This window comes from Chiloscyllium plagiosum, chromosome 45 (genome assembly GCF_004010195.1).
Source record: "Chiloscyllium plagiosum isolate BGI_BamShark_2017 chromosome 45, ASM401019v2, whole genome shotgun sequence".
Classification (NCBI taxonomy): Eukaryota; Metazoa; Chordata; class Chondrichthyes; order Orectolobiformes; family Hemiscylliidae; genus Chiloscyllium; species Chiloscyllium plagiosum.
The window spans coordinates 7,971,234-7,987,909 of NC_057754.1; the positions used below are offsets into that span (position 1 = coordinate 7,971,234).

General features: G+C 46.0%; 1 protein-coding gene across 5 annotated transcripts in view; it reads left to right on the forward strand.

Annotated features, from left to right (window-relative positions):
- Positions 1 to 16,676, forward strand: part of LOC122543886 (pyruvate carboxylase, mitochondrial-like) — a 567,831-nt gene that overhangs the window by 184,397 nt on the left and 366,758 nt on the right. For all 5 annotated transcript variants that reach the window (XM_043682747.1, XM_043682746.1, XM_043682749.1 and 2 more), the window contains one exon: positions 14,738 to 14,900. In XM_043682747.1, the coding sequence (XP_043538682.1) occupies positions 14,738 to 14,900 (163 nt within the window). The remainder of the gene's footprint in view (positions 1 to 14,737; positions 14,901 to 16,676) is intronic.

The following is a 16,676-nucleotide window of genomic DNA, read 5'->3' on the forward strand; positions in this document are numbered from 1 at the left end:
ATAAGCAGATCGGGAGAGGACAAGAGAGAGGCAGACAGAGAAAAGGAGAGGGGAAGACAGATGAAGGTGCAGAGGGTAGGTGAGATGGGAAACCTTTTAGAATGTACATGAATGTTGTGACATTTCAACTAACATTCAACATCGTGGGCCTGTTCTGGGAAGTGGGAATAGTGTAGATTTACAGTAGATCTTCGTCAGCACAGACTCAGTGGGCCAAAGGACTTCTTCTGTACTGTATACTTCGATGAGACAGACGGAGAGAGGTGGACCAAGAGCAAAACAGAGACAGACAGAATATAAAGGAGAGAGGGAGAGAGAGAGGAACAGACGGAGAGAGTTAAATAAAGAGACAGGGCTGGAAAGCAGCTATGTTGCAGGAACAGGTTGCAGAAAAAGACTTGCATTTATGTAGCACCCTTCACAGCTGCAGGACTGCCCAGAGGTATTTGGCTTTCAAAGTCTCCGCTGGAATCTTGTACTCCCTGAGGGTGTCATAGAAAGTAAAAACCCACTCCCACCCGTTTGTGATCCTGAGACTCCCAAGGGGTCTCGTTCCAACACTAGCCATTGCCTCCGGTACAGGGCAGCCACCACTTCACCTCGGGGTCTCGATTTGATGGAGTGGGGTCAGGCAAGGAGCGCCGCCCCTGCCAAATCAGCGAACAGTTCAGCTGGACATTCACTGGAAGAGGCTACGCGAGTGCCCCCTTCCCCCAACCCCTTTCCCACCCACATCTGCTCCCCCTATAGTCACATAGGAATGCAGGTGTGGCAGCCCAGCAAGGTGGCAGAAACGGCACTCGTTATGGCACAAGTGGTCTGTTCCAGTCATCTTAGTTGTAAAGTATCAGCTATTACCTTTCCCTCATCTCTGTCCTACCTGGGCGGCCCCTTACTCTGAGATGATGACCTCTGGGCATAGATGCTCCCAAAAGGGGGAAGAGCCTCTGCACGTCTACCCCGCCCAGTCCCTGAAGAATCTTGCATGTTTCAAGAAGGCTGCTGAGTCTAATTCTTACAAATTTCAAGTAAACATGTTCTCAACCTCAAGTCGTAAATATAAAAGACCGTGAAAGAGTCAGTGCAGGCCAGTCAGCCCATCGAGTCCACACTCTGCCATTCAGTTTGATCATGGCTGATCTGATAACCCTCCACTCCATCTTGCCTATCCCCCATAATCCTCCACTCCTTCTTGCCTATACCCCATAATCCTTCGGTCCTTCTTGCCTATCCCCCATAATGCTCCACTCCTTCTTGTCTATCCCCCGTAATCCTCCACTCCTTCTTGCCTATCCCCATAATCCTTCAGTCCTTCTTGCCTATCCCCCATAATCCTCCAGTCCTTACCTGATTAAAAGTCTATCTCAACCTCGCATGTACTTAATCATCCAGTTCTGATTGCCTTTTGTGATAAAGAATTCCACAGATTCACGAGCCCCTGAGAGAAGAAATTCTTCTTTATTTCAGTCCTAATTGGACTGAGATGATACCCTCTGGTCCTTGACTCTCCCACAAGCCCCTTGATATCCATTCTGTGAAGTCTGCTGGGAATGTTGCATGCTTCAGTAAGGTCGCCCCCTCATTCCTCGAAATACCTAATGAGTACAGGTCCAACCTACTCAACCGCTCCTTGTAAGACCCAGGATCAGCCTAGTGAAGTGTGAATGGTGCCCAATGAGCCATGTCATGTCTGACAGCAGATTGGATCCTTGGATGGATCATCTTCGTGTTCAGAAGATGACAGAATGAAAGACAGTGAACGTAGCTTTAATCCTTAATGGCCAAAGAGATTTATTCAACAGGAAAGAACAATAACAGCTGTCAGAGAGTACTTGAAAAGTAGTCGCTCAGTTTTGCAAGATGAGGTGATGGCAAGGGGAAATTGCAGGGAGGCAGGGTGGAAAGACAGGCTGATGATATAGAGTCAGACAGCACGCAAACAGACCCATCAGTCCAACTCGTCCATACCCACCACGTTTCCTAAATTAATCTTGTCCCATTTGCCAGCATTTGGCCCATATCCCTCTAACCCATCCTATTCGTGTACCCATCCAGATGCCTTTTAAATGGTGTCATTGTACCAGCCTCCACCACTTCCTCTGGCAGCTCATTCCATATATGTACCACCCTCTGCATGACAAAGTTGCCCCTTAGGACCCTTTATATCTTTCTCCATCTCACCTTAAGCCTATGTCGTCTAGTTTTGGACTCATCCACCCCAGGGAAAAAAACTTGGCTATTTACCCTATCCATGCCCCTCATGATTTTATAAGCCTCTATGAGGTCACCCCCTCAGCCTCCTACTGTCTGGGGTAAAAAGCATATAGAGTCTCTTCTTGCAAGGTTTGGTACTTCACACCTTCCAGACTTGGTAACAGCGTCATATATCCTTTTTGCACCCTTTCCAGTTGAATAACATCCTTCCTGTAGCAAGGGACCAGAAATGTACTCCCACTGTGCCTCACCAATATCTTGTACAGTTATAACAAGACGTCCCAAATCCTGCACTCAGTGCACTAACCAATGAAGGCAAGCATGTCAAATGCTTTCTTCACCACCCAGTCTCCCTGTGACGCCACTTTCATCGAACTGTATACCTGCACCCCTCTGTCTGTTCAACAACACTAGTCAGGAATATGGAGTCGAAGCCAGCGTCAGATCCACCATTGAATGGAGGAGCAGGATAGAGGGGCCAAATAGCCTGTTCCTAATCCATTTTGTCAGCATGCAGGAAGCTGGCGCAGTCAGACTGAAGAGCCCATTGCCGCACAGAACACAGGATCATTTACTGAGACAGCGACAACAAAAAAACACGTTTTGTTTTGAAGTTTAGCAGGTGCAGACCTCTTTAATTCTTTCCCGGCACCTAGAAGAGCAAAAATAGCTTCATTCCTGGACAAACTCTCCGTGTGTGTGTGTTGCTGTTGTCAGGCAGTTGACTTGTTCAAGTGTCGTGTTGGTTGGCGACTTTATTTGAAATGGATAGATGACTATTTGAAGGTGGTAGGCTGTTTTTCAAATTATCGCCATCCTCTGCAGAGCTTGGCAAACGACCCTACCTAATCTTACCCACAATCGTTTTGCTTGAATATTGCCAAATGCTACAGAAGCATTCCGTCTTGCCCTCATCAGGACGAATGCAAGAATGCCAGACTTGAAATGGAACAACTGTTTAGACCATGGGGGGAAATAGAATGGTGATCACGCATCCCTCGATTTTGAGAGTTTGGGGAGCCTGGGATTCTGTGTCACCTTCTCCACAGCAACTCCTTGGCCAATCAGAGCTGCCTCGCTGACCAATCCCGAGGGACAGACTGGGGGATGATGGTCGACGGTGGGGGTTGGCCGAGGAACATTGAGGGCAGGGAGCGGCTTTTGGTTTCCGAGGTGGGGAGGAGGTGAGCCATCGTGGGTCGCGTCCTCCACTCGACGGTGCGCATTTATGTAGCGGCTCTCACCTCCTCAGGAGAGTACATCACAGCCAGCAAGGCACTGAGCCACTCGCGTGAGGAAAGACAGTCGTCGCAATGAGCTGTTGTGCAATGACTGCGTTTGATGATTTGGAGATGCTGGTGTTGGACTGGGGTGTACAAAGTTAAAAATCACACAACACGGGTTTAATTGGAAGCACTAGCTTTCGGAGCGACGCTCCTTCATCAGGTGGTTGTCTGATGATGAAGGAGCGGCGCTCCAAAAGCTAGTGCTTCCAATTAAACCTGTTGGACTATAATCTGGTGTTGTGTGATTTTTAACTTTGCATTTGATGAGGAAGGCTTAAGTATCAGCAGGGCCAAGCACATACAAGGCGAAAGTGGGTACTGCAGATGCTGGAGATTAGAGTCAAGATTAGAGTGGTGCTGGAAAAGCATAGCAGGTCAGGCAGCATCCGAGGAGCAGGAGAATCAATGTTTCGGGCAAAAGCCCTTCAAGGCTAGGCCCCTGTTCCCATGGATACGGAAGTGATACTCTGATGGGTACGCAAGACTTCATTGAAGGGCAGAATGCTGAATGTTTGCAAGAGATGTCATTCTTGGCAGCTGAAGGTTTCGAAGGGTTTGGGGGAGTAAGCGGGAAACCACTTACTGAGCCGGACGATCATCCGCGTTTGCAATGAATGGCCTGCTCCTGCTCCTGTTTTCTCGTATGACAAACTCCGCGTATTGCTTCCCCCCCCCCCCCCCCCCCCCCCCCCCTCCCAATCCCCTACAATATGCACACATCACAAATGATGAGCTTGTCTCGCCCCAGTGCGGAAACTCACCACAGCACTTAGTGTCCAATTTGCTTTCTCTTTCTCTCTTTTCGAGCCTAACCGCGGGAATCGGTGTCCTTGTGTTCTCTGACCCTGCTATTTCAGCTTTCCGGAGTAAAATGGGATTCATATAATCGAGGTCGTCCTTTTATAGGGCTGAATTGAATGCTTTTACTGTGCAGTCGAGTATTCTGCCTTGATGGAATGCACCATAGATGAAAACATTTCCATTGATTTTGAATAGAGCAAATCAGCTTTGGTAAATCTAAATGCAAGGTGATGCAGTTTTGGAGGCTTTCTGCAGACTCCGTTACTGCATAGATTTTTGTAATTTAATGATTTTCCACTTGCTTCAGTTTTCTTTTCTTTGATATTTCAGTCCTTCAGGTATAGCTCTCACTTCAGGTCTTGAAATACTTGGACTCAAAGGGACTGGCATCCTCTTCATTCTTAAATATTTGTCAATGCCGTGCTATACATTTACCATGAGGTGTACAGCCGTGGTATGAGGGCAAAAAAAATCCATTCCCACTCTCCTCTAGGGCTTAGGACAGGAGAAGGAAGCAGAAAGCCTCTCAAAACCTATCCAAACCCCAACGTACGGCCTTTACCACCACCTCACCCACAGAAAGATACGGGCATAGTGTCATTGAGATTTATCCTTGAGTCTGTGCTGGTCAAAAACAATCACCTCACTATTCTAATCCCATTTTCCAGCACTTTCACAGTGGCACAGTAGTTAGGGACCCGGGTTTGATTCCAGCCTAGGGCAGCTGTCTGTGTGGAGTTTGCATGTTCTCCTGATGTCTGCATGGGTTTCCTCCCACAGTCCAAGATGTGCAGGTTAGGGTGGATTGGCCGTGCTAAATTGTCCCACAGTGTCCAGGGATGTGCAGGTTAGGGTGGATTGGCCGTGCTAAATTGTCCCATAGTGTCCAGGGATGTGCAGGTTAGGGTGGATTGGCCGTGCTAAATTGTCCCATAGTGCCCAGGGATGTGCAGGTTAGGGTGGATTGGCCGTGCTAAATTGTCCCATAGTGCCCAGGGATGTGCAGGTTAAGGTGGATGGGCCATGCTAAATTGTCCCATAGTGTCCAGGGATGTGCAGGATAGGGTGGATTGGCCATGCTAAATTGTCCCATAGTGCCCAGGGATGTGCAGATTAGGGTGGATTGGCCGTGCTAAATTGTCCCATAGTGCCCAGGGATGTGCAGGTTAGGGTGGGTTGGCCGTGGGAAATGTGGGGTTACAGGGATAGGCTAGGGGAGTGGGTCTGTTTGGTGTGGACTTGATGGGCTGAATAGCCTGCGCACCCCCCCACCCCACTATAGGAATCCTATGATTCTAATGTAACCACAGTCAAGTGTTGTGAAACCCCCCATCCACCTCACCCATGTCCTTGGGGAATGGGAAATCTGCCTGTCTGCTCTGGCCTCTAGTAGTGGCATCTTGATTTTGACTCTGGTGAACATGAAGGCAGACTGATGGATAAAAATGTTCCCAAGTTGAGGACAACCAGCGACCCTTTGCTGTTCCTTTTTCACAACTCTATTTCTGGCTTTCCTACCCTCAAGCAAACGATTAACATCACCGGACACCATCCAGCATGGTTCTAATCGTAGTGACCCCGTTAAATTGGCTTCAGCTCGGCAGATTGCAGGATTCACTTTCCCTGTACCCTCCAAGAGACAGCCGTTTGCATCTGAGAAATGTTTTTCAACGTCTTGCAGGGCTGCATGGTCAAAGTGAAACGGTGTTTGGGCACCACACCTCCCCCGCTGCCCCGTCTCCCCCACTCATTGTTAGCACCGGTGGGCACCCTCTGAGCTGGGATGTCAAGAGAGACTGGCGAGCTCACTGGTGGAAAGAATTATTACAGCTCACCGGGTTAGCGTGTTGGAAATCGAGGCCAGGTATTCTCAGAGTCACCTCAAGGGCTAAAACTCGTATAAAGTGCACAGGGCTGCCCAATTTACCTGACTTTCTGCCCTGGGTTGAGAGAAAGCTTGGTCCAGGGTTTCTGTACTGAATAAGAATTAGTACAAATAAAGAGATGCTCGCTACTTATAAATGGTTCGCATATATCAATTCTAACGAGGGAATAAGAACAGTTAAAGAGGCAGTACATCTTGAGAAATGAATGTACCGATCATTCTGGAGCAGTGTTTTGAGGGTTGGAGCAGTATGTCTCATTCGCAAGTTTCTTTTTTTTTACTTCTGGCTAATTAAGATTCTCATCCCCTACATCTTGATACAGACAGATAAACACCTTGGGTAAAATAGATTATGGATTGACATGTAAAACTGGAAAGACAGTTCTGTACTATTTCTTCCTCGGTTCCTTTGCTGAGGTGACCCTTGTAACTCTTCTGCTGGCTAACAGTTTGGTTAAGCCACCCTTCTCCAAATGCTTTTACTGATTGTAGGGGGCACACGGTTGCCAGTTCACTTCTGACCTGTGAGCTTTGTAACAATGGTTGCAGGATTTCTTCTAGTTTACAATGAGTCATAGAGATGTACAGCACAGAAACAGACCCTTCAGTCCAACTTGTCCACGCTGACCAGATATCCGAAATAAATCTAGTCCCATTTGCCAGCATTTGGCCCATATTCCTCTAAACCCTTCCTAATCATATACCCATCCAGATGCCTTTTAACTGTTGTGATTGTACCAGCTTCCACCACTTCCTCTGGCAGCGTATTCCACATACGCACCACCCTCTTCGTGCAAAAGTTCCCCGTGGTCCCTTTAATATCTTTCCCCTCTCACCTTAAACCTATGCTCTCTAGTTTTGGACTCTTTCACCCCAGGGAAAAGTCCTTGTCTATTCACTCTATTCATGATTTTATAAACCTCTATAAGGTCATCTCTCAGCCTCCAATGCTCCAGGGAAAATAGCCATAGTCTTTTCAGCCTCTCCCGAAAGCACAAACCCTCCAACCCTGGCAACATCCTCGTAAATCTTTTCTGAATCCTTTCAAGTTTCACAGCTTGTTTGCTATAGCAGGGAGACCAGAACTGCATGCAGTATGCCAATGACTTTTGACTGCGGAGAACAGAGAGACCGCTTCAGAGTTGGCGATGAACTGAATGATTCTCTCTCTCTCTCTCTCTCGCTCTCCGTAACTTGTTTTCAGCTCCACATTGTTCAGTTACCTGACAGCCAATACACAGTTGTTGCTAGCAGGCAAAAGGTCACTGTTATTAATAATTGATCACCAGCCCGTACACCAAGCAACGTCTTGTTGCTAACAAAAGCTGTGTCTGTATATTAGCTCCTAATCATTTGAACTTCAATCACTGCTTATTCAAGCAGTTGTTTACACCATACCAGACATGGATATCGGTTTACTTGCTTTCAGAACATGTAGCCACACTTTCAAGCACTGGTTTTAAAACAGCGCTTTCTCATTTCAGTCCACAATTTTTTTTAAAAAACCAGCAAAATAAAAGGAGACGGTCTTTACAGGATACGCAATGGGCTGGAGTTGGAGGGAGGGACGGGCAGCTTTAGTGGCATGCATTTTTGAGAAGATGGAGAAGGTTTCAGAAATAGGAAGCTTATCTGAAATGGATGCTGCACAGGGAAAATACTAACATAAGAAATGAGTGTCAGAGAATGGGAGGGTGGGACAGAGAAAATAAACCTAAAGGTACTCAATAGTTAAGACTAGATATTATAACAATTAGAAAAAAAATTCATAGACGCTGCATCTGAATGTACATAACATTCATAACAAAGTAAACAAATTGATCGTGCACGTTGAATAAGCTGCAGAGGAACCTCGATTATCCGACATTCGATTATCCGAATATTGGATTATTCGGCAAGACTGCAAGGTCCCAACGCTCGGCCAAATTATGTTATCCAGCATTCGATTAACCGAACAAAATACTGCCCGCCCGTGTGCTTCGGATAATCGAGGTTCCTCTGTAAGTGCGATCCGATACCTATTACGTAGACATGCAGGCCGACAAAGATTGGGCCCTGAGTAGTGAAGCTGATATGGCATTGAAGAAGAAGAGGGAGTTAGGTCAAGATGGACAGGTAGCACTGTTAATCAAGGATGGCATTTTTGCATTGTTAGAGATAACTTTGGTTCAGGAAATCAGATTGTAGAATCAACTCAGGTATAGGTGAATGATATTTGGGGAAAGAATGGGATCCAGCAAAATAAGTGTCCTTCAGCATAGAGGGATTCTAAAGAGGAGGACACACCATCTGTGGTTCAATGAAGAATGGATCAAACCTAAAGCGAAAGCATATAATTACTCAATGGCAGGCCAGATGGTTGGTCAGTATTTATAGAGTGTCAAAAAGAGGGATGAAATTACAGGAGGAGGGGAAGTGAGCGAGAAACATAAAAACAATAGCTCCAGTTTCTATAGGTAATTGAAAAGGAAGCAGAGCAAGTGACTGGATACCTTTCAGAGGGTGAGAATGGCGATTTTAAGTCTCGGGGCAAGATGTTGCCAGGAAGAAAGCAAGGAAGGCTGTTATTAAATTGTGGACAATTGTGGAGGTAAAAAGCAGCATAATTTTTTTTATTGAATTCCTGATTTTCAGCAGAGGTTGCTAATTTGACATGAAGCAATAATAAAAATCAAACCAGGTTCCCTTGAGCAAAAAGGGTTCAGAGATACTCAAGCTCTCCTCATAAGGCAATCCCTCCATACCTGGTGTCAACCCTAATGAACCTTCTCTGGACTGCCTCCAATGCCAGTATATCTTCCTTGAGATAAGGGGTCCCACATGATTCACAGTATTCAAGTGCCTTGAGGAGTTCTAGCCAAACCTTCCTGCTTTTATATCCCATTCTTTTTGAAATAAAGGCCAGTGATCCATTTGCCTTCCCACTGAACCTGGATGCTAGCTTTTTGTGATTCATCAATGGGGACTCCCAGATCCATCTGTTTCATAACTTTCTACAGTCTTTCTCCATTTAAATAATATTCAGCTCCTTTGTCCAATCTTTCAAAGTGCATAACCTCACATTTTCCCATGTTATATTCCAAGCTTTTGCCTCCTCACTCCATCTGTCCCTCTCCCTCTGCATGCTCTTGGGATCACCCTCACCACTGGCCTCCCCACCTAGATTGTGTCATCCACAAACTTGGCTATTGTCCGTTCATTTTGCTCATCAAAGTCATGAATATATTGAAACAACTCCACAGAGGCTGGTGTCCTGTCACCAAGTCACCCTTTATTTCCACGTGGAGAGCCCTTGACACCGATCCAGCTCTCCCAGAGTGGACAGAATCTGGGAAGACACCCAACAGAATCAGTCTCTTCTCCTTTTTAATATAGGGAGAAAGAACAGAGTCCTTCACTCCACACTGATCCAGTTCCCTCAGAGTCACCTCTCAGAGTGAACAGAACCTCTGACACTGCTGATCGTTTTCTTCCTTTGTTTTTGTTACCCCCACACTCCCGCCTAACTGCAGTAGTGCTTATTCTTCCCCAGCACCCATGTTGTGTGTGTGCAGGTGTGAGACAGTGACAGACACAAGGTGTACAAATTTGTATTCACACTGCCATTTATTTTGGTTTTTATTCTCATTTCAGTCGAGAATGGTACCAAGACTCTGAGTGTCCAGGTATACGAATCACAAACTTAGTATGCAGCTACAGCAAGTAATTAAGAAGGTTAAATAATTCCATAGAGGCTGGTATCCCGTCACCAGTTCACCCTTTATTTACTCTTGGAGAGTCCTTGATACTGGTCTTGCTTCCTCAGAACCAGCTCTCAAAGTGAACAGACTCCCTGACACTCCTGTTTTTTTTATTACCACCACATTACCCCTAACTGCAGAAATGCTTATTTTTTTCCCCAGCACCCATGTTGTGTGTGTGCAGGTTTGAGACACAGTGACAGACACAAGGTGTACAAATCTTTATTCACACTGCCATTTATTTTGTATTATTCATACAGACAGGGCTCCCTGATTGGACTAGGTTAACAGCCCCAATCAGGGAACTCGTGCTCTGTGAGGTGCACCAGGTTGACTTCGTTATTGTAAATACTTGTGACTCCAGCATTGATCATTGTGAGACAACACTTGATATAGGTTTTGTTCCTGAAAACGACCCGCCACCCCCTTTTCCCAACTCTCTGTCTGCTATTTGTTAATTGCTCCTCAAACCATGCCAGTACACTGCCTCCAGCAGTGTGGGCTCATGTCTTATTAAGTAAAGTAATATGTGGTATCTCGTGTGGATTTTCAGAAGGCGTTTAATACATTACATTCACTGCTTCCCCTTTTATCTAGCCGGCTTGTGACCTCCTTAAAGAATTCTGGTAAATCTATCAGACATGATTTCTTCCTCATGAAGCCACGCTGACTCTGCTTGGTCATGTTATGGATAACTAAATGTCTTCTTCTTTTATCCTTTAAAACAGACTTTAACATTTTCCCAACAAGTGTTAAGCCAACTACCTGTTTTTGTCTGCCTCCCTTTTTAAACAAAGTAAATGAATGAGTGATTTTATTGTGCCGTGTATTCTACTGTGAAAAATACTGTAAAGTCCTAGACTGTTGCCACGATTCCTGCCCCATTTTGAATATTCCCTGTCCTTACACATGGCTACTTTATATTGTCCTGCATTTTGGGCTGACCTGCGTACAAGAACTGAACCTGTTGGCAGGTTGCGTATGACAGTCTGACTGTCTCAGTCTGCAAGGTTTCACTTTGCCCCCCCCCGCCTCCCCCAAGCGTGTGATGACACAAAAATAATTCTCATTATAATGCTGATTACCTTTTGGTTTAATTATACTCCCTGAACCTTTCATGAAAATTAAGTCATTTCAGAGGAATGGCTATAATTATTCATATATATGGATCTGCAAAACAGGTATTTATCTCCCACTTGATTGTGCAGTGCATGCAAGCTGTTCAACCAAATCCACACACACACACTACAAAGAAACACAACGAATTCCTCATTAAACCATCTCAGACTAAATTCTGTGTTTGGCAGTGGAATCTTTTCTGAGCAGGGCAGTTGCAGAATGTATTATGAGGGACTTGGATTCACTAACTCGGGAGGAATTGTGACCACTGTCAGCTGTGCGGAGGGAGGTAAATTTAAAGGATGAGGGGACAGCAATAAGAGGGGAGATTCAGAGGGTTCGAGAAAGATTTATACGGATGTTGGAAGGTTTGAACTGCAGGGAGAGGCAAAATAAGCAGGGGCTACTTTCCCTGGAACATTGCAGTCGGAGGGGTGACCTTATAGAAGTTTATGATACCATGAGAGGCATGGATAGGGTGAATAGTCCAGTTCTTTTCCCCAAGGTAGAGGAGTCCAAAACGTGAGCGCATACGTTTAAGATGAGAGGGGAAAGAGTTAAAAAGGGACTTAAGGGGCACCTTTTTTACGAAGAGAGGGTGGTGCGTGTATGGAATGAGCTGCCAGAGGACATGGTGGAGGCTGGTACAATTACAACATTTAAAAGATTATCTGCATGGTATATGAATAGGAAGGGTTTAGAGGGATATGGACCAAATGCTGGCAAGTGGGAGAAGATTAATTTAGGATTTCTGGTCAGCGTGGACCAGTTGAACTGAAGAGTCTGTTTCTGTGCTGTACATCTTTATGACTGTATTAGCTTTTTTTTTTCAAAGTTTAATGCAGTGACCTGTTGCGACCTGGAATGCCGTGCCTAAGAGAATATGGAAGCCAATTCAGTGGCAACTTTCAAAAGGGTTTTGCTTAAAAAAATGTGAAACACTCAGGGAGATAAAGCATCGGCAGAGTGGATGGTTCCCTCAAACAGCTAGAACATGCATGATGGAGTGAATGGCCTCCTCTTCACTTCCTCTGAAGGGTTATACAGAGGTTTTGTGAACTCTGGGCTGGTAGGATTGTCCTGTGAAGGGAGATTTGAGGGGACCAGGAATAGATTTTAGAAGAACAAGAGGTGATCTCATTGAAACGAATGAAATATTTGCAGCACTCGCCAGGGTGGGTGCAGGAAGGATGGTTTGGTCTTTTTGGAAATCAGAGGAATGTCTCAAACCAGGAAAGAGACAGTCTGAAAGCAAGTGGTTGAAATAACTGCACAGAGGCTGGTATCCCGGCACCAAGTCACCTTTATGTACTTGGGCCACAAACACTGGCTGAGGCCAGCCAGCTTGGAGTCAGTCTCCTGAACTGAGCAGGTTTAAACCTGTTAATCATTTTCCTCATTAACCTGTTCAGGGATGCTGTTGCACATCTCTGGAGCAGGTGGGACTTGAACTCAGCCCTTTTGGTCCAGGGATACGGACACTACCTTTGTGCCACAAGAGGGCCCACCTCTTATTAATATTGGTCTTTACTGATTGGTCCAGGTTAATGTTCCCAATGAAGGAGCTTGTAGTTAACATGACCCAGCTGGTTCCCACCACGATGTCCCTCCGCCCTCCCTCCCAAGTGCGGGGATGTTGGCCTGGTCTTTCTCTTGTAGCTTTTCCTGCGATGTGTGTGCCCCTGGGTCAGGTTCCTCTGACTGGGACTCTGACACAGGCAGCATGTGCCTGACCATAGCCCGTCTCTTGCGTCTGGAGCATCTCGGGAGAGTTTCCTCGTCTCCTTCCGGCGGTAACGGTCTCGCGGCTGCATCCATCTCGGACTCTGAGGTTTCCTCGACACGAGGCAGAGGGGGATTATTTTCGGTTTCTGACTGGCCCTCTGGCTGTTCTGAGGGGCCACATATGTTTTACTTCTGTTTTGTGAGGTAACAGCGTTCAGGTGACCCATGTGTTTGTTCAGGACTTTGTAAGCCACAACAACCTTGCGTGGTACCCAATAAAGGGCCACTTCCATAGTTCCGGTACCAAACTTCATCCCCTGCATTATATTGTCTCTCTCGCTTAGAGGAGGCATGTGGCTGGGGGGTATTCCTGCTGCCATTTCGCACTGTCCCCCAGGTCTGGAAATATGTTTTCGAGTGAGGACGGTGATAAGGAGAAACAGTTTGCTTGGAGAGGAGGATCAGCAACCAGGAAAGGAGATAAGGATTCATTCTTTTAACAAAGCAACCAGCTGAGATCTGGAATTTGCGTCCTAAAAAGGGAGGGGTGCAAATTTAGTCACAAATTTTGAACAGGAGTTGGCTAAATGAAGAGAAATCGTTCAAGGCAAGAGGGAGGGAATGGGACGAAATGAACAACTTTTCTGGAGAGCTTGCACTGATGTGATGGGCTAAATAGCCTCATTCTGGGCTGTCTGTTTCTGTGATTCCCAACAGACGTTAAACCTGACTGTAAGTAAACCTAGGAGTTGAGTAAATATTTGATAGAAGTCTTATAATAGCGATGTTCATGAACTGCGAGAGTGATTCAGGTTTGCCATTTAGCTTGACTGAGTCTTTTGAAGTCCCTTGACATTTCTCAAATTTTCGCAATGCTCTGAATAGAGATTGTTGTGTTCAGCACTGGAGAAATTATTGGGCTGCATCTCCATCTATTGTTTACTCCTGCCTGCCCCCACCCCACCCCTTCCTCTACATAAATACCAACCTTTTCATAGCAACCATCAGGTCAATAAAGGCACACAGCACAGAAACAGACCCTTCCTTCCAAGCAGTCCATGCCTACCATCATCCTAAAGCAAACGATACTGTGCTTGGCCCATATCCCACCAAACCTTTCCTCTTCATGTACATACTCAAATGTCTTTTAAATGTTGGAAGGTCATTCCACACACGAACCATTCTGTGTGAAAAAGTTGCCCCCACATGTCTTTTTTAAATCTTGCTCCTCTCGCCATAAAAATATGTCCCCTCGTCTTGAAATCCCCTACCCTAATGAAAAGACACCTGCCGTTCACCTCATCTATGCCCCTCATGATTTTAAAAACTCGATGAGATCACCCCCTCAACCTCCTGTGCAGTGGAAAAAAAAGTTCCAGCCTATCCAGCCGTTCCTTATAACTCAAACCTTGTTCTGAAGAAGGGACATTAACTCTGCTTTCTCTCCACAGATGCTGCCTGACCTGCTGAGTTTTTTTCCAGTCATTTCTATTTTGGCTTTTGTGTTACCAGTCTAGTCACGCTATCACTGCATCGCCAACTCACCCGAAATTGTTCATTACAAATCACCCACTGTTTTTCCTGATTTGATGCTTTTGGCTGTCAGCCAGATGGCCGCCTTTCCACTTCTGATATTTTTATAATTAAAAGCATTTAGGAAAGAAACAAATCACACCCTTATATTGCTGTTGAGTCGCTTCCAGCAGGTGTCTTCATCATTTCTGTGTTTCAGCTCTCGGAAACTCCAGGGAGAACTTGACAACCCAACTTAACTCTGAGCAGGCACTCCCGTCAGAATGTCAGAAACTGGGTTCTAGCCTCAGGGTTAGTGACAAAAATCAATTGCAGAGCAAGTTGGAATGCAGCATCTGCTGCCGCAGCACTCCTCGGCTTTGGCGAGTTGCCCTGCTGTCGGTCGCGCTGACTGTCTCTTTCTCTTCCCCCCCCCGCCCCGTCCCTTTCTGCAGCGTTGACCTCGTCCACGCCCAGATACACGTGACCGAGGGCAAGAGTTTGCCCGATCTCGGCCTCAAGCAGGAAACCATCCGCATCAACGGCAGCGCCATACAGTGTCGAGTTACAACCGAAGATCCAGCACGTGGCTTCCAACCAGACACCGGTCGTATTGAGGTAACGGGCGCTCCGTGCTGACACGCTCAGCTCTGAAATGCTCTCTTACCCTGGTGCTTATTCGGTCATGCTTTTGTGACTGTGTCATCCTGTGTCGGTGTGCACCGTGCGGAGACTTCCTCGGTACCTCTGCAGCTCTCCAGGGGCAACAGTGGGGTTTCACCTAGACTTGGCGGACACTTGATTGTCATTCCTGCGAGTTCTGTATTTGGGTCGGAATTTCTTTCCTGTTCTGGTCTCTTGCTCACCCCACCTCCCCCCTGTTTTAATCCCTCCCATAGGAGTTCTGGAATTCCCACCCAGAATCCTCTCCATACCCTTGCTCCTCCTTTTCCAATGCTCCTTTAGATGCAGAGTGTGTTCCCAGTGCAGGCGGTACTGTGCCCCGCCATTGGAATGTGCATGGCTGTGACGCATGCTCAGACGCATTTATCTCACTCACTAGCGCGCACACATGGAAATTGAGAAACAAATATGTAAGAAGATCTCGGGCATCTGTAAGAATAATAGGGTTCTAATGGCAGGGGATTTTAACTTTCTAATTGTCGACTGGGACTGCCATCGTGTTAAGGGCTTTGTTGGAGACAAATTTACCTATTCAATATATGGATGTACCTACTAGAGAGGGAGCAAAACTTGACCTTCTCTTGGAAAATAAGGCTGGGTAAGCGACTGAGGTGTCAGTTGGGGAGCACTTTGGGGCCAGCAACCGTACTTCTAATAGCTTCAGAAGAGTTGTGGAAAAGGACAGACCAGATCTAAAAGTTAAAGTTCCAAATTGGAGTGGGCCAATTTTCACGGTATTAGGCACGAACTTTCAAAAGTTTATTGGGGGAGGCTGTTCACAGGTAAAAGGGAGGTTGGCAAGTGGGAGACTTTCAAACATGAGGTAACGAGAGTTCAGAGACAGGATGTTCCTGTTAGTGCAAAGGGCAAGGCTGGTCGGTATAAGGAATGCTGGGTGACTAGAAAAATTGAGGTTCTGGTCAGGAAAAAGAAGGAGGCATATGTGAGGTATAGACAGTTGGGATCCATTAAATCCGTAGAAGAGTGTAAAGGCAGTAGAGGTGTACCTAAGAGGGATTTAAGGAGGGCACAAAGGAGACATGATATAGGTTTGGCAAATATGGTTAAGGAGAATCCAAACAAATTCTACGAATACATTAAGGGCAAAAGAGTAACTAGGGAGAAATTAGGGCCCCTTAAAGATCAACAAAGCCACCTATGTGTGGATGCCCAAGAGATGGATGAGATACTAAACAAATATTTTGCATCAGGTTTACTGTAGAGAAGAACATGGAAGCTAGGGAACTTGGGGAAATAAATAGTAATGTCTTCAAAAGTGTCCATGTTACAGGAGAGGTGGTGCTGGAGGTCACAAACACATCAATATAGTTAAACCCCCAGGACTTGATCAGGTGTATCCTAGAACTTTGTGGAAAGCTAGGAAAGACATTACTGAGACATTTTTATCATTGACACCTATGGGCAAGGTGCTGGAAGACTGGAGGTCAGCTAATGTGGTGCTGTTATTTCAGAAAGTTGGTAAGGAAAAGCCAGGGAACTATAGACCGGTGAGCCTGACATCAGTGGAGGGTAAATTGTTGGAGGGGAATTCATATGCATTTGGAAAGGCAAGGACTGATTAAAAGTAGTCAACATGGCTTTGTGCGTGGGAAATTGTGTTTTACTAACTTGACTGAGTGTTTTGAAGAGGTGATAAGGACGAGGGATGAAGGCAGAGTGGTAGATGCTGTCTGTATGGACTTCAGCAAG